The following is a 23,563-nucleotide window of genomic DNA, read 5'->3' on the forward strand; positions in this document are numbered from 1 at the left end:
GTTCAAAAAATTACGTCGGTGCAACGTCATTTCGCGCAAACCACGGCGGGAAATTTCAAAACGGAGCATGCGCAGTACGTTCGGCGCGGGAACGCGCCTAATTTAAATGATACACGCCCCATTTGAATTGGGCGGGCTTGCGCCGGACGGCTTTACGCTACGCCGCCGCAAGTTTACAGGCAAGTGCTTTGTGAATCAAGCACTTGCGCTGAAAACTTGCGGGGGTGTAACGTAAATGACATACGTTACGCCGCCGCAAATGTATGTGAATCCGGCCCTTTATTTTTAGTTTACTTAATTTTTTTTATTTTTACACTTTTTTTACATTTTTTTTTTTTTTTTGATCACTTTTATTCCTATTACAAGGAATCTAAACATCCCTTGTAATAGGAATGTGTGTGACAGGTCCTCTTTATGGAGAGAGGCGGGGTCAATAAGACCCCACATCTCTCCTCCAGGCTTGAAAGCATGAGATCGTGAAAAAAAATTCACCGATCTCATGCCGACAGCCGCGATTGCGGCTTTGTTTACTTCCGGGTACCCGGTCGCGATGTCACAACGTCGCGCCCGGGCCTCCGACGGTCATAGAGATGACTGGTGACCATCTGGTCACTAGTCATCTCTATGCTTCCCAGCCAGCGCCGGCCCGTGCGCCCGCCTGCTGCTTCACTGAGGTGCCGATGCGCGTGCCTGGTCGCGACGCGATGTCCGCCAGGTACCCGCGATCGCCCGTTACACAGAACAAGGACGTGGACCTGTGTGTAAACACAGAGATCCACGTCCTGTCAGGGAGAGAGGAGACCGATGCTGTGTCCCTTGTACATAGGGACACAGATCGGTCACCTCCCCCAGTCAGTCCCCTCCCCACAGTTAGAATCACTAGTAGGGCACACATTTAACCCCTTCCTCGCTCCCTAGTGGTTAACCCCTTCCCTGCCAGTCACATTTATACAGTAATTAGTGCATATTTATAGCACTGATCGCTGTATAAATGTGAATGGTCCCAAAAATGTGTCAAAAGTGTCCAATGTGTCCGCCGCAATATCGCAGTCCCAATAAAAATCGCAGATCGCCGCCATTACTATTAAAAAAAAATCATTTAAAAAAAATCATAAAACTATCCCCTATTTTGTAGATACTAGTAGCCAGATTCAGGTAGGGCGCCGCCTCTTTAAGGCGGCGCAGCGTATCGTATTTACGCTACGCCGCCTTAAGTCAGAGAGGCAAGTACTGTATTCACAAAGCACTTGCCTCCTAACTTACGGCGGCGTAGCGTAAATGGGGCCGGCGTAAGGGCGCCTAATTCAAATGAGGATGAGGGGGCGTGTTTTATGTTAATGGAGGGTGACCCGACGTGATTGACGTTTTTTACGAACGGCGCATGCGCCGTCCGTGGACATATCCCAGTGTGCATTGCTCCAAAGTACGCCGCAAGGACGTATTCGTTTCGACGTGAACGTAAATGACGTCCAGCCCTATTCACGGACGACTTACGCAAACGACGTAAAATTTACAAATTTCGACGTGGGAACGACGGCCATACTTAACATTGGCTAGGCCAGCTATTTGATGGAATAACTTTACGCCGGAAAACGCCTTACGTAAACGGCGTATCTTTACTGCGACGGGCGCACGTACGTTCGTGAATCGGCGTATCTAGTCATTTCCATATTCTATGCCGAACTCAACGGAAGCGCCACCTAGCGGCCAGCCTAAATATTGCACCTTAAGATACGACGGCGCAGGCTGACGTATCTTAGCTAGGTTTAAGTGTATCTCAGTTTGAGAATACACTTAAACTTAGGACGGCGCAGATTCAGAGTTAGGTCGGCGTATCTATTTGTGAATCTGGCTATTAGACATGATGACTCCACGCAGCCTCCTCCTCCTCCTCCTCCCCTACAGGAAAGCAGAAGAAGAAGACTTCAGCGTTCCAAGCCTCGTTCCGGTTTCCTCCACCACAGGAGGGAGGAGATCGAGGAGAGGGCGGGGGATGGGAATAAAAGAGAGAGAGTTCAGAATGTAGAACAATTGGTGGGAAATCGTTGTGGGCTGAGGGTGGTGAGGGGGGATGAATCAGCCGGACGGTTCTTTGTAAGACGGAGAGAGAAAGTTCTGTCCCTCTTCCGGACGGACGAACGTCAATTTGGTTGGATCGTCACCCACCGAACGCCGGTAAGAATTTTGCAAACAATTTCTCTCTGATAAGATGAGACCACAAAGATTCCACACCAATTGCTTCAAGATCCCGACTTCAGCAACAAACCCTCAGCCAGGGCTGCCGATAGAAATCACGGGACCCGGTACAACCTACCTGACAGCCCCACCCCCCCCTTTCCCGCAATACAAAAATTACATTTATTTTAATTATTGAGATCGAGATCTCTCTCTATCTCTCTCTCTCTGACGAGATCTCTCTCTCTCTCTAGATATCTCTCTCTCTCTCTAGATCTCTCTCTCTCTCTAGATCTCTCTCTCTTTCTAGATCTCTCTCTCTCTCTAGATCTCTCTCTCTCTCTCTCTCTCTCTGACGAGATCACTCTCTCTCTCTCTCTCTCGATCTCTCTCTCTCTCTGTCTCTCGAGATCTCTCTCTCTCTCTGTCTCTCGAGATCTCTCTCTCTCTCTCGATCTCTCTCTCTCTCTCTCTGTCTCTCAAGATCTCTCTCTCTCGAGATCTCTCTCTAGATCTCTCTCTGTCGAGATCTCTCTCTAGATCTCTCTCACTCTCTCTGTCGAGATCTCTCTCTCTGTCGAGATCTCTCTCTCTGTCGAGATCTCTCTCTTGACAGAGAGGGAGAGATCTAAAGAGAGATCTTGACAGAGAGATCTAGAGAGAGATCTTGACAGAGAGATCTAGAGAGAGATCTAGAGAGAGATATGGAGAGAGATCTCGACAGAGAGAGAGAGAGAGAGATCTCGACAGAGAGAGAGAGAGAGTTCTTGAGCTAGAGAGAGAGTTCTAGAGCTAGAGAGAGAGAGAGAGATAGAGAGTTCTAGAGAGAGAGGGAGAGTTCTAGAGCTAGAGAGAGCGAAAGTTCTAGAGCTTGAGAGAGAGAGAGTTCTAGAGCTAGAGAGAGATAGAGTTCTAGAGCTAGAGAGAGATAGAGTTCTAGAGTTCTAGAGAGAGAGAGAGTTCTAGAGCTAGAGAGAGAGAGAGTTCTAGAGCTAGAGAGAGAGAGAGAGAGAGAGAGAGTTCTAGAGCTAGAGAGAGAGTTCTAGAGCTAGAGAGAGAGAGAGAGAGTTCTAGAGCTAGAGAGAGAGAGAGTTCTAGAGCTAGAGAGAGAGAGAGAGTTCTAGAGCCAGAGAGAGAGAGAGAGAGAGAGAGTTCTAGAGCTAGAGAGAGAGAGAGTTCTAGAGCTAGAGAGAGAGTTCTAGAGAGAGAGAGGGAGTTATAGAGCTAGAGAGAGTTCTAGAGCTAGAGAGAGATAGTTCTAGAGTTAGAGAGAGAGAGAGAGTTCTAGAGCTAGAGAGAGATAGTTCTAGAGTTAGAGAGAGTTCTAGAGCTAGAGAGAGAGAGTTCTAGAGCTAGAGAGAGTTCTAGAGCTACAGAGAGCGAGAGATCTCTCTCTCGCTCTCATTCTTCCAGAGGCGCATTTGTGAGGGCAGACACTGATGTTGGACGGGAAGGCCTGGCTCACAGTTTCCGCTCTAATTCATCCCACATGTGTTCTATCAGGTTGAGGTCAGGACTCTGTGCAGGCCAGGCAAGTTCCTCCACCCCAGTCTTGCTCATCCATGTTTTAACGGACCTTGCTTTGTGCACTGGTCCAACTCATTTGGTGGAGGGGGGATTATGGTGTGGGGGTTGTTTTTCAGGGGTTGGGATTGGCCCCTTAGTTCCAGTGAATGGAACTCTTAAAGCGTCAGCATATCAAGACATTTTGGACAATTTCATGCTCCCAACTTTGTGCGAACAGTTTGGGGACGGCCCCTTCCTGTTCCAACATGACAAAGCAAGGTCCATAAAGACATGGATGAGCGAGTTTGGGGTGGAGGAACTTGACTGGCCTGCACAGAGTCCTGACCTCAACCCGATAGAACACCTTTGGGATGAATTGGAGTGGAGACTATGAGCCAGACCTTCTCATCCACATCAGTGCCTGACCTCACAAATGTGCTTCTGTCAAAGCATTCCCATTGACACCCTCCTAAACCTTGTGGACGGCCTTCCCAAAAGAGTTGAAGCTGTTATAGCTGCAAAGGGCGGGGCCAACTCAATATTGAACCCTACAGACTAAGACTGGAGTGCCATTAAAGTTCATGTGCGTGTAAAAGGCAGGTGTCCCAATACTTTTGACATTATAGTTGTATGTCTATAGGCAATGGAGGGCTGATATCATTAGAAAACTCTTTTCCTAAAAAGTACCTCAATGTCTTAGCGGCTAATTCTGTACAATCGCTATCACGGGTTCGTCAGTGCGCCAGTTTTCATTATTTGTTTTGGAAACCACCTAAAAGTTTGTGTTAAAATGTTACTAAACCCAGGAGCAGGGGCGTTCAAGACCTGCTATGTCACTCGGCCACACTCGGCGGCGCTCAGAATGGTCCCCGTTTGCGGCGCTCTGGGCTAACAATTAAACACTGCGTGCCTGAGACTCCGGGCTTTTCGGGGACCAATTCAGGGCCAGTTTTCTTTTGATAAAGTACAGTTTTACTAGCAAAAATTTGTGCTTAGGCATTTAGATTTGTTTTAACCTTAGGCGCGAAGGGGTTAGGTCAAATTTCGATTTTTCTTTTTATTTTCCATTTTTTTTTTACTATTTTTTTTATTACAGTATTATCGTATATAATTAAACTTTTATTGTTTTGCGTAACAACTCTTTCAAAATATTGTAGAGAGCGCATGGCCTTTATTTGTTTTAGTATATCCTGATATATATATATTATCTATCTATCTATCTATCTATCTATCTATCTATCTATCTATCTATCCTATCTCTCTTTATCTCTCTTTATCTCTCTCTCTTTATCTCTCTCTCTTTATCTCTCTCTCTTTATCTCTCTCTCTTTATCTCTCTCTCTTTTTATCTCTTTCTTTATCTCTCTCTTTATATCTCTCTCTCTTTATCTCTCTCTCTTTATCTCTCTCTCTTTTTATCTCTCTCTCTTTTTATCTCTCTTTATCTCTCTTTATCTCTCTCTCTTTTTATCTCTCTTTATCTCTCTCTCTTTATCTCTCTCTTTATCTTTCTCTCTCTCTCTCTTTCTTTATTATCTCTCTCTCTTTATTTTCTCTCTCTCTCTCTTTATCTTTCTCTCTCTTTATCTTTCTCTCTCTTTATCTTTTTCTCTCTCTCTCTTTATCTTTATCTCTCTCTCTCTTTATCTTTATCTCTCTCTCTCTCTTTATCTCTCTCTCTCTTTATCTCTCTCTCTCTTTATCTTTATCTCTCTCGCTCTCTCTTTATCTTTATCTCTCTCTTTATCTTTATCTCTCTCTCTATCACTCTCTCTTTATCTTTATCTCTCTCTCTCTCTTTATCTCTCTCTCTCTCTTTATCTCTCTCTTTATCTTTCTCCCTCTCTCTCTTTATCTTTCTCCCTCTCTCTCTTTATCTCTCTCTCTCTTTATCTCTCTCTCTCTTTATCTCTCTCTCTCTTTATCTCTCTCTCTTTATCTCTCTCTCTCTCTTTATCTCTCTCTTTATCTCTCTCTCTTTATCTCTTTATCTCTCTCTCTTTATCTCTCTCTCTTTATCTCTCTCTCTCTTTATCTCTCTCTCTTTATCTCTCTCTCTTTATCTCTCTCTTTCTCTCTCTCTTTATCTTTCTCTCTCTCTCTCTTTCTCTCTCTCTTTATCTTTCTCTCTCTCTCTCTTTCTCTCTCTCTTTATCTTTCTCTCTTTATCTCTCTCTTTTTATCTATATCTCTCTCCCAAATAAACATTATATCCTTGTTTTCACACAAATAGAGATTTCTTTTGGCGCTATAAATAAAAAAAAATGCAGAAAATGTTGGTAAAAATATTTTTTACTTTCTATAAAACGCATCCAATAAAATCTTTTTTTTTTTTTTTTTTAATCCTAATTTCTTTCATAAATTTCGGCCAATATGTATTCTGCTACATATTTTTGGTAAAATAAAATAAATCCCAACAGGCGTATATTGATTGGTTTACGGGACTGCTATCAAATTTCTTTTATAAGTTTAGGCCGATATATACTCTGCTACATATTTTTGGTTTAAAAAATCCTAATAAAGGTATATTGATTGGTTTACAGGACCGTTATACAGCAGGGGATCGGCAAGCTTTGGCCCTCCAGCTGTTGTGGAACTACATTTCCCATGAGGCATTGCAAGGCTGCCATTTTTTTTTTTACTATTTTTTTTATTACAGTATTATCGTATATAATTAAACTTTTATTGTTTTGCGTAACAACTCTTTCAAAATATTGTAGAGAGCACATGGCCTTTATTTGTTTTAGTATATCCTGAAAAAAAAAATATATATATATATATATATATATATATATATATATATATATATATATATATATATATATATATATATTATAAACTTATCTATCTATCTATCTATCTATCTATCTATCTATCTATCTCTCTTTATCTCTATCTATATCTATATATATCTATCTTTATCTATCTATCTATCTATCTATCTATCTATCTATCTATCTATCTATCTATCTCTCTCTTTATCTCTCTCTGTATCTCTCTCTCTTTATCTTTATCTCTCTCTCTCTTTATTTTCTCTCTCTCTCTTTATTTTCTCTCTCTCTCTTTATCTTTACCTCTCTCTCTCTTTATCTTTATCTCTCTCTCTTTATCTTTACCTCTCTCTCTCTTTATCTTTATCTCTCTCTCTTTTTATCTCTTTTTATCTCTCTTTATCTCTCTCTGTATCTCTCTCTCTTTATCTCTCTCTATAAGTGGGGGGGGGGGACTCCTGTATAGAGATGTATGGGACATCTATAGGCTCACCATACCTATGAGTGGGGGGGGGGGGGACTCCTGTATAGAGATGTATAGGACACCTATAGGCTCACTATACCTATGATTAGGGGGGGGGGACTCCTGTATAGAGATGTATGGGACACCTATAGGCTCACCATACCTATGAGTGGGGGGGGGGGGCTCCTGTATAGAGATGTGCGGGACACCTATAGGCTCACCATACCTATGAGTGGGGGGGGGGCTCCTGTATAGAGATGTATGGGACACCTATAGGCTCACCATACCTATGAGTGGGGGGGGGGGACTCCTGTATAGAGATGTATAGGCTCACCATACCTATGAGTGGGGGGGGGGGACTCCTGTATAGAGATGTATAGGACACCTATAGGCTCACCATACCTATGAGTGGGGGGGGGGACTCCTGTATAGAGATGTATAGGACACCTATAGGCTCACCATACCTATGAGTGGGGGGGGGGGACTCCTGTATAGAGATGTATAGGACACCTATAGGCTCACCATACCTATGAGTGGGGGGGGGGACTCCTGTATAGAGATGTATAGGACACCTATAGGCTCACCATACCTATGAGTGGGGGGGGGGGACTCCTGTATAGAGATGTATGGGACACCTATAGGCTCACCATACTTATGAGTGGGGGGGGGGGGACTCCTGTATAGAGATGTATGGGACACCTCTAGGCTCACCAAACTCTGATACAGTTGATGGGCTAATAAAGATCAAAGGAAGAACTCCCACTTCCATCTCAATGAGCTGTGTGAACTCAAACACTACTACATTCCTCAATCACAGCAGGGGGGGCGGGGATATTCACAGTCAATACAGAGGTGGAGGAGGGGGGGGGGAGAGAGGTTAGTTATCTGTGTTGTCTTCCTCCTCCACATTCCTCTCAGTGAAGGCCGGACATAGAGAACACAGAGGGGGGGAGAATGGCCTTGGCACTACTATAGGAACTTTGGCTTTAGCAGAGGATTACTACGGCAAAGACTGAGCGGTGGTAAGAGGGGAAAATGCTGCAATGCACGCTCTCCCTGCGGTCAGGGGGTGTGCAGGAGGGAAAGCTGCCCTGGGCACTGTCGTATCATGTGAAGTGTGTGTGTGTGTGTGGGGGGCACCACAAGGAAATTGGGGAAAGGGGATTTTTATGATCAGAAGGGAAACTTTGGGGGGGGGGGGGGTAAATTTTTTTCAAAGAGGGCCAATTTAGGAAGGTGAGCTAGGAGTGGTGAATTGGGGGGGGGGGGATTTGTGCTCGGAGGGGGGATTAGGAGGTTTGTTCTATAACAATATATATCTTTTTTTTTTTTTTTTGCAGGGGGGGGATTTGTGCTAGTAGGTATAACTGGGGGTATTTTTGCTAGGATGGGGATATGGGGAGGGGACTTTGTGCTGGAAGGGGGATTTGGATTGGGGGGAGGAGAGCATTTGTGCAAGGAGGGGGATTTTGAGCAGGGGGGCAGATTTGTACTGGGAGGATCCGGTCCGCAACGGATGACACCCGCTAGAGGGGGGACACCATCCCGTTTTTTTTATTTTTTTATTTTTTAGCTGACATGCCCAGCCTGCCCTGTGCCACCCCAGCCTGCTCTGTACCAAACCAGCCTGCCCTGTGCCACCCCAGCCTGCTCTGTACCACCCCAGCCTGCCCTGTACCACCCTAAACAGCCCTATACCACCCCAGCCTGCCCTGTATCCCCCAGCCTGCCCTGTGCCACCCCAGCCTGCTCTGTACCACCCCAGCCTGCCCTGTGCCACCCCAGCCTGCTCTGTACCACCCCAGCCTGCCCTGTACCACCCTAAACAGCCCTATACCACCCCAGCCTGCCCTGTATCCCCCAGCCTGCCCTGTACCACCCCAGCCTGCCCTGTGCCACCACAGCCTGCCCTCTACCGACCCAGCCTGCCCTGTACCACCCCATCAGTTTTGGGTAAGTGATCAATACACCTGAACGCCTAACTGAAAACTCTCATCTACCTTACAGCCGCCCAAGGAAGAGAAAACATCGAGAATGACGACTATTTTTTGGATTCTCCCGATCTTTTTGGCTCTGGTACCATCTGGTGAGTGTTTTATCAGTTCTACAGAAATATTTGTGCTTTTTGTGTATATTTAATTTTGTTTGTTCTAAAGGAGTTACATTTATTCTAAATACATAACAAATATCAAAGTCGGCATCCAGGGAGATCTAAAAGATACAAATGATTACAGATCTGTGTTCATCCATATGTCATTAACCACTTGCCGACCGGCTAACGCGCTTATACGTCGGCAGAATGGCTTGTGTGGGCAAAGCAACGTACCTGTACGCAGGGCTGGACTGGGACAAAAATTTGGCCCTGGACTTCATCCAGACTGGCCCACTTTGACAGGTCTCTCCCATGGCGGCCGGAACAACTCCCGCACCCCCCCCCCCTCCCGGCCACCCAAGCCCCCTCTCCCCTTCACTAGCCACTAGCCATTCTACTTTATTAGAGTAGAACGGCTGGTACTGGTACTCTTATAGGCAGTACCACTAGGGAAGCTAGACATTATTTCTCCCGGGGCAAAGTATCAGTTCAGTGCCCCCCTCATGGGACAAGATTAGGCAGAAGTGAGAAACTCCCAGGCCATAGCTGTTGAGTCAGCTGTCTGTCCCCTCCCCCATGCTCCTCTGTCGTCCCTCTGCTTCTTTGTTTCCCCCAGGTGAGCGCTGCGGGGAGGGAGAGACAGAGGAGCGGAGGGGGGCGGCGGTCTGCTGTCACTGAAGCCGGCCCACTGAGCAATCGGCCCACCGGGAAACTCCCTGTACTCCCAATGGCCAGTCCATCCATGCCTGTACATTGCTTTGAAAATCCTGGTGTGCCGGCACAAAAATATTTTGTGCCAGAAATAGGTGCATTGTGGAGTCTTCCCTTTTGGGCGCCGCTTAAGCTTGTCTGATTTTGGTAAATTTGAACGTCTTTGCTATGACCCGTGTACAGACTTTCACAGATCTCTCTGACTTCTTCAGGTTCCTCGCTGTCCTGTGGGCTATGCGGGACTACAAGCGACACTTCATGCACCGGCCCCTCCAAGGCTTGTCTTCCCGGCTCTGCCTGTCTGGTTACCTACACCTCGTTTGAAACAGGTGAGTTCCGCTTTAAGAACTGAAGGCGGAGCTAGACCCTGAATGTGTAGTTGGCAACAAGGATCCGTAAATTAGTCTTCTCAGCCTTTGTGCTTCTGTAATAAGTGGCAAAAAAATTGTTTACAGAAAATTTTTAAAAATTGGCTTTGATATTTGCAAAAAAAAAAAGTAAAATGTTCTTGGTTTTGTTACACCCAAGGTAAGTATGCTGCAGTAAGGGCAGGGCTGTCTTTAACACAGGGCATAAGGGGAAGCTGCCCCGGGCACAGTCATTTTAGTGGGGCCCAAAGCAGCTGCCCCTCGAGCCCGCACTGCCTGCAAATACTGTATTTATCGGCGTATACCGCACACTTTTTTGAAAATCAGGGCAAAATCGTGGGTGCGCGGTATATGCCGATACCCGCTTTCCCGCGCCGAGTTTGAATACTGCGCCGACATATACCGAGCGCAGTACACTCGGGTATAGTCGGGCAGTCTCGGCTCCTTCCGCGCTCACGTCCTGGACGTACAGGACGTCAGCGCGAGAGTTGCCGAGCCTGCCCGACAATACACGAGTGTACTGCGCTCTGTATATGTCGGCGCAGTATTCAAACTCGGCGCGGGAAACGAGCGGGGAGGACGCGAGGACGCCGCAGAAGGACGCCAGACCCGACGAAGAGGACACCCGAAGCCGCAGACGGACGCCGGACCCGACGAAGAGGACACCCGAAGCCGCAGAAGGACGCCGGACCCGACGAGGCCGCCGATGGACACCGCGCAAGACACCAAAACTGTAAGTACAAAAAAAACTATTTTTCCACAGGATTCGGGGCAACTTTAGGGGTGCGCGGTATACGCGGGAGCGTGTTATACCGCGATAAATACGGTAGTTGATAAGTGGATTCTGGAGAGCCCAAGGAAATGTTTTTCCAAGGTCCAATCGATAGTAAAGACGGCCCTGAGTAGGGGAGTCTTGCGTATTATAGATGTTCTTCTAGAAGGTTTCCCATCAGCACAGGAACCCATTACCCAGATCCTCCCCACCCCCCTTTCCTACAGTAACATTAAAGCAGAACTCCGCCCACAAATATGACTTTGTATCCTATGACCATAGACGTGTGCAAAGGGTGTGCCAGGTGTGCCTGGGCACACCCTAATCATTCTGTGCTTCACAGATCCCCCCCTGCTGCTTGGCTGCAGAGAAAGGGACTGGGGAATCTCTTAGGTAGATTCAGAAAGAGTTAGGCCGGCTTATCAGTAGATAAGCCGACCTAACTCAGAATCTACGCCGACTTATGTTTAAGCGTATGCTCAAACAGAGATACGCTTAAACATATCTAAGATACGACAGCTTGCGCCGTCCTATCTTAGATTGCAATATTTTGGATGGCCGCTAGGTGGCGCTTCCATTGCGGTCGGTGTAGAATATGTAAATGAGGAGATACGCCGATTCACGAACGTACGCCCGGCCGACGCAGTACTTTTACGCCGTTTACGTAAGAGATAGGCCGCGTAAAGTTAGAGCTAGGCCCTAGTGGAATAGTAATGTCAAGTATGGCCGCCGTTCCCGCGTCGAAATTCGAATTTTTTTACGTCGTTTGCGTAAGTCGTCCGTGAATCGGGATTTACGTCGTTTACGTCCACGTCGAAATCAATAGGTCCGTACGGCGTACTTAGCCACAATGCACACTGGGAAATGTAGGCGCCCGGTGCATGCGCAGTTAAAAAAAAACGTAAAAAACAAGAGGTCAAGCGCCATTAACATAAAACATGCCCCCCTCAAACACATTTGAATTAGGCGCCCTTACGCCCGCCGATTCGGGCTACGCCGACGTAACTTAGCAGGCAAGTACATTGTGAATCATGTACTTGCCTCGCTAACTTACGGCGGCGTAGCTTAAATTCCTTAAGCTACGCCGCCGCAAAGTTACGCGAACGTACCTGAATCTACCTATCTGTCTTCAGGCCCTTTTTGGTCTCAAAAGTGAGACATCAGGGGTCTAAGCTTAGACCCCTGATGTTTCACCAAATCCGCCCCCCCCCCCCCCAATGGGGCTCGTAAAAAAAATAAAAAAATATTGTAAAAAAAATTAAAATTGTAAACACTCTCCTGCATCCGTGTATAGCTTGGTAGGGGCGGGGTTCCCCATTACGGTAATAAATGTTAAATGCGCCACTGCATTGCGGTGTCATCCATTTTGAATAGGACCCCAATGCATTAGATCAACCAGAAGAAAGTTAAACTAACGAAAAATGGCCGAAGTGAAGCCGCAGATCCTGCCACTGTAAAATGAACAATTGTCTGAACTCCTTTTCAATGCTGAATGTAACAGAATTTTTCCAATTTCAGGAGGCTACCCCTGGGCTCTGTACACCCTGTCATGCGGCGCTCAGAAGGTATGCGGATTAACTGGCACTGCCAGCCATCCCGTGGATGGGAGGGTAAGAATGGCGACTTCCTGCTGCACCACCGACAACTGCGTCCCGGACTTACCCACCTGTAAGTCATTCCCTTCTTTATGTTACTTTAAAGCTGATCTTTCCTCTGCTGATATTTTGGTCTTCCCCCAACATCAACATGCCAATGACCTTTGTATATTAACCACTTGCTTACTGGGCACATAAACCCCCTTCGTGCCCAGGCGAAATTTCAGCTTCCGGCACTGCGTCGCTTTAACTGACATTTGCGCGGTCGTGCGACGTGGCTCCCAAACAAAATTTACGTCCTTTTTTCTCCACAAATAGAGCTTTATTTTGGTGGTATTTGATCACCTCTGAGGTTTTTGCGCTATAAACAAAAAAAGAGCGACAATTAAAAAAATATATATATATTTTTTACTTGTTGCTATAATAAATATCCCATTTTTTTTTTTTTTTAAAAACTTTTTTTTTTCTCAGTTAAGGCCGATACGTATTTTTCGACGTATTTTTGTAAAAAAAAAAATCGCAATAAGCGACTGGTTTGCGCAAAAGTTATAGCGCCTACAAAATAGGGGACAGAATTATGATTTTTTTTTATTATTTTTTTTTTTTACTAGTAATGGCGGCGATCTGCGATTTTTATTGGTACTGCGATATTGCGACGGACGTATCGGACACTTTTGACACAAATTTGGGACCATTCACATTTATACAGCGATCAGTGCGATAAATATGCACTAATTACTGTATAAATGTGACTGGCAGTGAAGGGGTTAACACTAGGGGGTGAGGAAGGGGTTAAATGTGTATCCTGGGTGTGTTCTAACTGTGTGGGGGGAGGGGGTGACTGGGGGAGGTGACCGATGCTGTGTCTCTATGTACAAGGGACACAGATCGGTCTCCTCTCTCCCTGACAGGACGTTTACACACAGAGCTCCACGTCCCTGCTGTCTTACCGACGATCGCATGTACCCGGCGGACATCGCGGCCGCCAGGTACACGCATCGGCTTCCCAGCGATGCGCCGGGACAGTGTTTACCCGCTGCGCGCCCCCCAGAGGCGCGCGCGGGTAATGCACTTAAAATGACGTCCAAAGACGTCCAGTTGGCACCTGAGAGCCGCGCTGTTGACGTCTTTTGTCTATAGCGCGGGTCTCAAGTGGTTAAACCTTCCTGTTGCCATTTACATACCGTATTTTAGATCCAGTGATGTCATCACTTTGTCTCTATGCAATTGCTAAATAAACAAAAAAAGACCAAACATTTAGAATAATTTTTTTCATATTTTGTTATAAAAATGCACAAATAGATATCTTTTCTCCTTCACTGGTGGGTGCTGATAGGTGGCACTGATGGACACTGATGGTCACAGATGGGCTGCACTGATAAGGGTGCACTGATGAGGCTGCACTGATGGGCACTTGTAGGCGGCACTGATTGGCAGCACTGATGGTCACTGATAGGTGGCACTGGTGGGGACAGATAGGGTGCACTGATGAAGTGGCACTGGTGGGCACCTCAAACACCTTGAAATATACTTTCCCGCCCTCCCCTTTTAGAGCTCTGTGCTGGCGGAGCTGAGTAACAGCCACATCTCAGTGCTCTTTGGTGACATAGCTGAGTACTGGGCAATATTCCTTCCACTGTCACCAATGATGGGGCCCTGTTCCTCCCACTGGCGCCAATGATGGGGCCCTGTTCCTCCCACTGGCGCCAATGACGGGGCACTGTTCCTCCCACTGGCGCCAATGATGGGGGCCCTGTTCCTCCCACTGACGCCAGTGATGGGGCCCTGTTCCTTCCACTGGCGCCAGTGATGGGGCCCTGTTCCTCCCACTGGCGCCAATGACGGGGGCCCTGTTCCTCCCACTGGCGCCAATGATGGGGGGCCTGTTCCTCCCACTGGCGCCAATGACGGGGGCCCTGTTCCTCCCACTGACGCCAATGACGGGGCCCTGTTCCTCCCACTGACGCCAATGACGGGGCCCTGTTCCTCCCACTGACGCCAATGACGGGGCCCTGTTCCTCCCACTGACGCCAATGAAGGGGCCCTGTTCCTCCCACTGGCGCCAATGACGGGGCCCTGTTCCTCCCACTGGCACCAATGACGGGGCCCTGTTGCTCCCACTGGGGCCAATGACGGGGGCCCTGTTGCTCCCACTGGGGCCAATGACGGGGGCCCTGTTGCTCCCACTGGGGCCAATGACGGGGGCCCTGTTGCTCCCACTGGGGCCAATGACGGGGGCCCTGTTGCTCCCACTGGCGCCAATGACGGGGGCCCTGTTGCTCCCACTGGCGCCAATGACGGGGCCCTGTTCCTCCCACTGGCGCCAATGACGGGGCCCTGTTCTTCCTACTGATACCAGCAATGGGGCACTATTACTCCTCCTCATAATACCAATGATGGGACATTTTCTTCTCCCACTGGTCACAGTCTGGCCCCTCTAACGTTTGAAGGACGGTAAACTGGCCCTTTGTTTATAAAGATTGGAGACCCCTGCTCTAGACAGTACAGTCACCTGCTGACTTGGCACAATCCACAGGCAGCTTGGCTCTTCAATAAGACCGACATTAAATCCACCCCAATTTTACTTTGGCCAATTGCAGTACAGAGGATGTCTTTCCAATTTTTTGATGTGTAAGAAGGCAATGACTTTCCCAAGCCTTGTCTCTCTGTAAATAACAAGCACTGACTAAGGGAACAAGGGAACTAACAAGCACTAAACAGAAGGGAAGGAAAGAGGAAAATACCAAATTCACATTATAAACAAGTTGTAGTTGCACAAATCTGCCACTAGTTGTAGCATACTACAAGCCAATAACAACCTAATGTAGTTCAATACAACATATATATGTTTTTATAATATAGATTTATTAAAAAAAATAAAAAAAAATCTGTCTGTTCTCTCTCTCTCTTAGTGCCGGAGGCCAGCTCGGTATGGAACGGTTTGGTGTGTCCATCCTGCGTGAGTGCCAAATCCACCTTCTGTTCTGCTTCTACGACCTTGAAATGCAAAGGCAATGAGACCATGTGTGTTACACAGAGTGTGAAAAACTCAGGTATGGGTCACACATCAAAACTTATTTTCTCTTTGTGACTTTGGGGCCCCTTTTTTTTATATTAATATGCTCACCCTTTCCCTGTGTGTCCAGACCGGTCACTGAAATGCAGGGTCCTCTGTAGTCTACAGGGTCCTCTACAGTCGTCCTCCAGTGGTGGCGCTCCATGATGTAGAGCACAACGCTGATGTGATAAAATTGGTACCACTCGCTACATCAATACACTGTGACTGAAGGGGGCGCTCTGTTGTCCTCTCGGGGGACGAAACTAGGGTTGTCCCGATACCGATACTAGTATCGGTACCGATACCAAGCATTTGCCCGAGTACTTGTACTCGGGCAAATGATCCCGATGCTTCACCCGATACTTGTACTGTTGGCTGTGATCAGTGCGTGGGGAAGTTAGAAGCACCGATCACAGCTGATTTTAAAGCAGCTGAAAGCCGCTGTGTATCCAGTGTATGCCGCCGGGTATCCCGTGTATGCCGCCGTGTATCCCGCCGTGTTTCTCTCCCCTTCCGTGCTCCTCCTCCACCCCCTGGAAATGTCAGGATGGAGAGCGGGGTAGGAGCCGGTAAATCTGGCTCCTTACTGCTCCAAATGGACAGAGTCGGTGATCACTGACTCTGTCCATTCACATAACTGAAACATTGTAACCCGTGTTTACAAATGTTTCAGTTTATGAATGAAGAGAAGACGCTGTCTTCACTCCATTCATTTTCAGCGCAGCTGAGGCTGCTGAGAAAGGAACTGGGGAACATGCGTCCCTAGTCCCTTTCCCTGTCTCAAAGGGAAGATGTCAGAGGTCTGTTAAGACCCCTGATATCTCACCAAAGCCCCCCCAACAGGGCTGAAAAAATAAATAAAAAAATTAAGAATAAAAAAACAAAAGAATAAAAAAAATGATTGTAGAAAATAAAAAAATTAAAGAAAAAACACACTGACACGGTCCACCCCCCCCCCCCTTAAAAAAAAGAAAGCATTATAAATAAAAAAAATTGTAAAAAATTAAAAACAAATTGTTAAAGATAAAAAAATAAATAAAAAAAACATACTGACACATGTGCCGCTGTCACATGAGATTAAAAAAAAGTATCGGTATTCGGTATCGGCGAGTACTTGAAAAAAAGTATCGGTACTTGTACTCGGTCCTAAAAAAGTGGTATCGGGACAACCCTAGAAGGAACTATGGCACCCTACATTTATAGTAAGGTTGCACTGATACCGATACTAGTAACGAGTACACGTGCAAATGCTCAGACACTTGACCCGATACTTGGGCAGCCTCAGGGGTTATCAGTGGGGGGAGTTACAAGCACCGATCTCCCTGTATAGCTTTTCTAACAGCCGCTTCTCCTTCTCTCCCTCCCACGGCTGTCAGGGAGATCGGTGCTTGTAACTGTTTCACACCGATCACCTCCTGGCTGTCCCCCTCTGTGCTTCCCGTGTCCTTCTCCGGGTCCCCTGCATCCTTCCCGACTCTCTGGCTCCTCCACCGGTCCCCTCATTTCCTCCTTCATCCCCCCCTGTCCTCCCCCCTCATTTCCTCCTTCATCCCCCCTGTCCTCCCCCCATATCCTCCTTTGGTCCTCCCCCCATGTCCTCCTTTGGTCCCCCCCCCATGTCCTCCTTTGGTTCTCCCCCCATGTCCTCCTTTGGTTCTCCCCCCCCCATGTCCATCTTTGGTCCTCCCCCATGTCCATCTTTGGTCCTCCCCCCATGTCCACCTTTGGTCCCCCCCCATGTCCACCTTTGGTCCTCCCCCCCCATGTCCACCTTTGGTCCTCCCCCCCATGTCCACCTTTGGTCCTCCCCCCCATGTCCACCTTTGGTCCTCCCCCCCATGTCCACCTTTGGTCCTCCCCCCATGTCCTCCTTTGGTCCTCCCCCATGTCCTCCTTTGGTCCTCCCCCCATGTCCACCTTTGGTTCTCCCCCCCCATGTCCTCCTTTGGTCCTCTCCCCCTCATGTCCACCTTTGGTCCTCCCCCCCCCATATCCACCTTTGGTCCTCCCCCCCCATGTCCACCTTTGGTCCTCCCCCCCCCATGTCCACCTTTGGTCCTCCCCCCCCCATGTCCACCTTTGGTCCTCCCCCCCCATGTCCACCTTTGGTCCTCCCCCCCCCATGTCCACCTTTGGTCCTCCCCCCCCATGTCCTCTTTTGGTCCTCCCCCATGTCCTCCTTTGGTCCTCCCCCCATGTCTACCTTTGGGCCTCCCCATGTACTTGTTCGTTCCCCCCCATGCCCCAGATCTGTCAGGATGGAAAGCGGAGAAAGGAGCCGGTATGCCTTCCTATTCCGAATGCACTGAGTCAGTGATCAGACTCTATCTATTCATAAATGAAACATCATAAACTGTTTACTATGCTTTAGTTTATGAATGGAGAGGAGCCGCTATCTCCTCTCCATTCATCTTCAGTGCAGCTAAGGCTTGGGAATCTCTATCCTCTGTCCCCTTTTCTGTCTCAAATGGGAGATATCAGGGGTCTGTTTAGATCCCTGATGTCTCAACAAAGTCAACCCGACCCCCCCCCCCTCCCCCCAAAAAAATACTGACACATGTGCCACTGTCACATGACATAAAAAAAAGTATTGGTAATCGGTATGGATTAACTTTACTTACCTGAACCCAGTCTTTCCAGCAACAGGAAGGAGCACACCAGCTCCAGCCGGTGTCTCGTATCCTGATTGGATAGATTGATAGCAGTTCAACCATTGGCTCCTGCTGCTGTCAATCAAATACAATTAAACGGGAGCCGGGGGCCGTGTCCTACCGTCTGTGTCAATGGATGCAGTAGCAATACACGGGGGAGCACGCCCGCACGAGTGCCCGAAGGAGAGCACTGAGCGTGCTGCATGCGCGGGAGTGACGTCACGCGACTCCATCCAGTCACAGAGCCGGAGTTCGCGGCCCCTGGAAGAAGAGGAGTAAAGGATGGGTTTACTTCCTATTTAATGTTTAAATTTTAAAAACGATTTATCTTTTCAAATGTTTAACATTTTCTTTCTGTGTTCATTTTTTTTTTTGTCCAGCCGTATCGGTAGCAACAAGTTTTCGTGGTTGTGCCTCACAATCCCTCTGTGACGTCTACGGCCGCACGTCTGACGGAGAGGATGAAGGAATTACCTATACCTGCACTAGTGGGAACATAAGTCTCAAAAAAAGCTTCTAAAGCCCGCCAGAAAATCTGACTTTGACTGCTGGTTTTCTTCCGTTCAAAGCATCAATTCATTTCCATACAATAACCCAAAGTTAAAATGTTTTTAAACGTCTCATTTGTTTTTTCTTTTTGCTTTGCAATTTTTTTGATGTAGTCATTTGTGCTTTGTCTTGTTTTTATTTTGAGAAATACAGCTTGTTTTGTGAACTTCTTTGTGGTATAATTTATCTGTTTATGGTCAACAATGATTATAGAGAAGTAGAGTGGGCATGGATGGAAGGGAAGGAGAATGGGGGGAGAGGAGAGCGGGAATGGATGAAAGGAGAATGATCGGAGAAGAAAATGAGCATTACTATTGTTCATATTATTACTATAGGAATTTATATGGATGGAAGGACAATGAGCATTATTATTATCACTCATATTATTGCTATTATTATTATTAAAAGGCATTTACACCATATGGATGGTAGAGATGAGCCGAAAACCCCCCCGGGTTGCGAGCTGAACATTCGAACGGACCAAAAGTTTGCGCAAACTTTTGAACACCGTTAAAGTCTGAGGCCCGGATTCAGATACAATGATGTATCTATCGGCGGGCGTAACGTATTCCGTATTCAGAAAGAACTTGCGCCCTAAGTTACGGCGGCATAGCGTATGTGGTCCGGCGTAAGCCCGCCTAATTCAAATGTGGATGATGTGGGCATGTTTTATTCAAATTACATGTGACCCCACGTATTTGACGTTTTTTTTTACGAACGGCGCAAGCGCCGTCCGTGAACGTGTCCCAGTGCGCATGCTCCAAATTAACCCGCAAAAAGCCAATGCTTTCGACGTGAACGTAAATTACGCCCAGCCCTAATCGCGAACGACTTATGCAAACTACGTAATCAAAGGAAAATACAACGCTGGCCCGACGTCCATACTTAACATAGGATACGCCTCATATAGCAGGGGTAACTTTACGCCGGAAAAAGCCTAATGTAAACAATGTTTCTGAATCGGCGTATCTACCTAATTTGCATATTCCTCGCGTAAATCTACGGAAGCGACACCTAGCAGCCAGCGTAAATATGCAGCCTAAGATACAACGGTGTAAGATACTTACGCCAGTCGGATCTTAGGAAAATCTATGCGTAACTGATTCTATGAATCAGTCGCATAGATACGACGGCGTATCTGGAGATACGCCGTCGTAACTTTTAAAGGCTAATATGCAAGTTATTGTCCTAAAACGGGTTTGGGGACCCGGGTCCTGCCCCAGGGGACATGTGTCAATGCAAAAAAAAAGTTTTGAAAACTACAGTTTTCAGGAGCAGTGATTTTAATGATGCTTAAACTGAAAAAATAAAAGTAGAATATTCCACCTGCCGCACGCCATATAGCAAAATGACGGCGGCAAAGTGGTTTCAATATCCTCAATGTCTTCAGGACATTGAGCCGCTGCGCGCCCCCGGGGGAGCGCATTGCGGCGATCGTTGATGCGGGGTGTCAGTCTGAATGGAACTTCCCCACGTTGTTGTACGTCATCACGCTTTGCTCGGGCATTTTTTTTCACGATCATGTGTATGCAAGGCAGGCTTGACAAGAATCACGTCGAAAAAAAACGTTGTGTTTTCTAGGACATTAAAAATGGTCATGTGTACGCGGCTTCAGCCATTGGTGGCAGTGCCCAGAACCAAAAATGTTCTTACAAGCTATCAACATGAACATTGAGGAGGAAGAGGATAGTCACTCAGCATCAGCATAGGCAGTCTTAAAGGGATCTCACATTCAAAAAAAAAAATGATTCGATTACATCAGCATCAGGTGCTTGGTAGCTGGTGGTGATCCAAGACTGATACATTTTTATGAAGGTCAGTCGATCGACCGAGTCGGTGGACAGGCACACCCCGTTATCGGTTACAAAGCCTTCAGCAGCACTGAATGTGCATTCCGAAAGAACGCTGGATGCAGGACAGGCAAGTAGCTCAATTGCGTACTGTGCAAGCTCTGGCCAGTGATCCATCCTCAAGACCCAGTAAGCCAGAGGTTTTTCGTTGGGAAAGGTGTCCAAGTCTGATCTTGCCCCTAGGTATTCATGCACCATGTAAAACAGACGCTGGCGACGGTTGCTGGAACTGGTCAGACCTTGGGGCTGCGGACTAAAAAATTGTCTGAACGCATCGGTCAGATGGCTGCCTTCTCCACCGCTCCTTCTGTGACTGACCGAAGCCTCAGCAACACGTTATCCAGGACCTGGAATTTGTAACCCCCCAGTCTCTGGGAACGCGTTGCACAAACCTTTTCTTCAAGGCCTCCCGAAGATGTTTAATCTTCTGCTCCCTCTGCGCCGGCAAGATAAGCTCCGCAACCTTACTCTTGTAACGTGGATCAAGGAGGGTTGCCAGTCAGTAATCCCTCTCGCTGATACCATGAATATGAGGATCCTTCTGCAGGCTTTGCAGGATCAGGGAGGCCATACAGCGTAGGTTTGCTGAGGCATTTGGCCCGGAGTCCTCTAGGTCACTAAGGACGACATGATCCGCTGCCACCTCATCCCAGCCACGTACAAGTCCATGGGTTTCTGGGAACTGTAAATGATCCCTTGAAGACTGCTGTTGATGCTGAGTGCTAGGCTCCACCTCCATGCTGACACAATCCTCCTCCTCCTCCTTCTGTGTGATCGGCGGGCCCGCAGGACCACTGTCTGGATAAAGGGGGCCTTGAGAGGTAAGGAAGTCCTTCTCTTCCTCCCTCTGTTCTGCCTCAAGTGCCCTGTCCATTATTCCACGCAGCGTGTGCTCCAACAGGTGGACAAGAGGGACAGTCTCACTGATGCATGCAATGTCACTGCTCACCATCCTCGTGGCCTCCTCAAATGGTAACAGGACGTGCATGCATCCCTGATCATGACCCACTGGCGTGGCAAAAAAAAAAAAAAACTCCCCTATCCTGGTGCCATAGTCACACAGGTACTCATTGATGGCCCTCTGCTGCGTGTGCAGCCGCTGCAACATGGCCAATGTTGAGTTCCACCTGGTGGGCATGTCACAGATAAGGCAGTTCTTGGGCAGGTTAAATTCCTTTTGGAGGTCAGCCAGCCGAGCACTGGCATTATATGACCGTCGGAAATGCACACAGACTTTCTTGGCCTACCTCAGGACATCCTGTAAGCCCGGGTACCTGCCCAAGAACCGCTGCGCCACCAACTTAAGGACATGAGCCAAACAGGGCACATGGGTCAGCTGTCCCTGTCGGAGGGCGGAGAAGAGGTTGGTGCCATTGGCGGACACATCTGACACTTTTGACACATTTTTGGGACCATTCACATTTATACAGCGATCAGTGATATAAATATGCACTGATTACTGTGTAAATGTGACTGGCAGGGAAGGGGTTAACAATAGGCGGCGAGGAAGGGGTTAAATGTGTTCCCTAGGAGTGATTCTTACTGTGGGGGGAGGGGACTGACTGGGGGAGGTGACCGATCTGTGTCCCTATGTACAAGGGACACAGCATCGGTCTCCTCTCCCTGACAGGACGTGGATCTGTGTGTTTACACACACAGATCCACGTCCTTAAAGGAGTTCTCTGACCTAAAACTTTTAACCCCCGCTGTGCCCGGGCTGTAAAACTATACAAAATAAACTTTCACTTACCTGCCTACGATCCCCCGTTGTTCCGATATCGCCGTCCCGTTCTCCGGTCCCGGTCTCTTCCGCTTCCTGTGTGTCGGTGACTCATAGTGCGCTCAGCCTATCAGCGGCCGCGACGGGACATTGCTGCGGCCGCTGATAGGCTGAGCGCACTATGAGTCACCGACACACAGGAAGCGGAAGAGACCGGGACCGGAGAACGGGACGGCGATATCGGAACAACGGGGGATCGTAGGCAGGTAAGTGAAAGTTTATTTTGTATAGTTTTACAGCCCGGGCACAGCGGGGGTTAAAAGTTTTAGGTCAGAGAACTCCTTTAACTGTGTAACGGCCGATCGCGGGTCGCCATCGAGGGGCCGCCATCCACAGTAAGGGAAACAGGCAGTGAAGCCCGTGCGGCTTCACTGCCCGTTTCCTACTGCGCATGTGCGAGCGGCGCTTTGTGAATGGGCCGGCTGCTTTCTGGGATACACACAGTTCCCAGAATGCAGCGCGCCCCATTCACAAGAAGAAACCGAGTGTAGGAGGAGGAAGAGAATCCACCGCGGAAGATGAAGAGGCAGATTCGGGATTTCCGCATCGCAACAGCTATTTAGGGTAAGTAAAACATTTTTTAATTTTTTTTTTTTTTGATTTTTGGTGGAAAGATTTTTTTCAGGGCACTTTCACCCCTTCCTGCCCAGGCCAATTTTCAGTTTTCCGTGCTCATTGGCATCTATGGGAAATCTTGGTCAGCTTTACTAGGTAATCCGTTATGACTGTAAATGATTAGTGCAATGCAGTACATGCATTGAGAAGTGAAAAAAGGTATTGCTTCACATTTTCATTTTTAATGCATGCTCTGGTCCCATTGTGTACCTAAAAATGGGGTATGTCTGTACACTGCACTGACTGCACTAAACTGACTGAACACACCATCCACTAACTACCTGCCTAATCTCCATTATCACACACTATACACGGCTGCCGTGGACTTAGCCCCTGAGCCATGATTGACCAAAGGCACTCTGTCACTAGTGCCGGCCCAAGCTATTGTGCTGCCTTGTACCAAGAATGAAATGCTGCCCCCCCCCAAAAAAAATTACGCCCACCAAAATGCCCCCACATCCATTATTTTATATCATGATAACTGAAGTGGACCTATCCTGGCTCTATACATGTATATAGGAGTATAAAAAGGACCTGTTATGGCTCTATTCATGCAATTAACCCCACAGTGGAGCGGAGAGCGGAGCTGGCGGAATGGGATTGCGTG

General features: G+C 47.7%; 1 protein-coding gene across 1 annotated transcript; it reads left to right on the top strand.

Annotated features, from left to right (window-relative positions):
* Positions 1–1,944: 1,944 nt before the first annotated feature.
* LOC120916310 (phospholipase A2 inhibitor and Ly6/PLAUR domain-containing protein-like) lies at positions 1,945–18,690 on the top strand. Its single transcript, XM_040327214.1, has 6 exons — positions 1,945–2,175; positions 8,923–9,001; positions 9,931–10,047; positions 12,377–12,526; positions 15,366–15,506; positions 18,543–18,690. The coding sequence occupies exons 2-6, from the start codon at positions 8,950–8,952 to the stop codon at positions 18,680–18,682; spliced, it is 600 nt and encodes a 199-aa protein (XP_040183148.1). The 5' UTR covers positions 1,945–2,175; positions 8,923–8,949; the 3' UTR covers positions 18,683–18,690.
* Positions 18,691–23,563: the final 4,873 nt, after the last annotated feature.

The sequence above is a fragment of the Rana temporaria genome, chromosome 10 (assembly GCF_905171775.1).
Source record: "Rana temporaria chromosome 10, aRanTem1.1, whole genome shotgun sequence".
Lineage (NCBI taxonomy): Eukaryota > Metazoa > Chordata > Amphibia > Anura > Ranidae > Rana > Rana temporaria.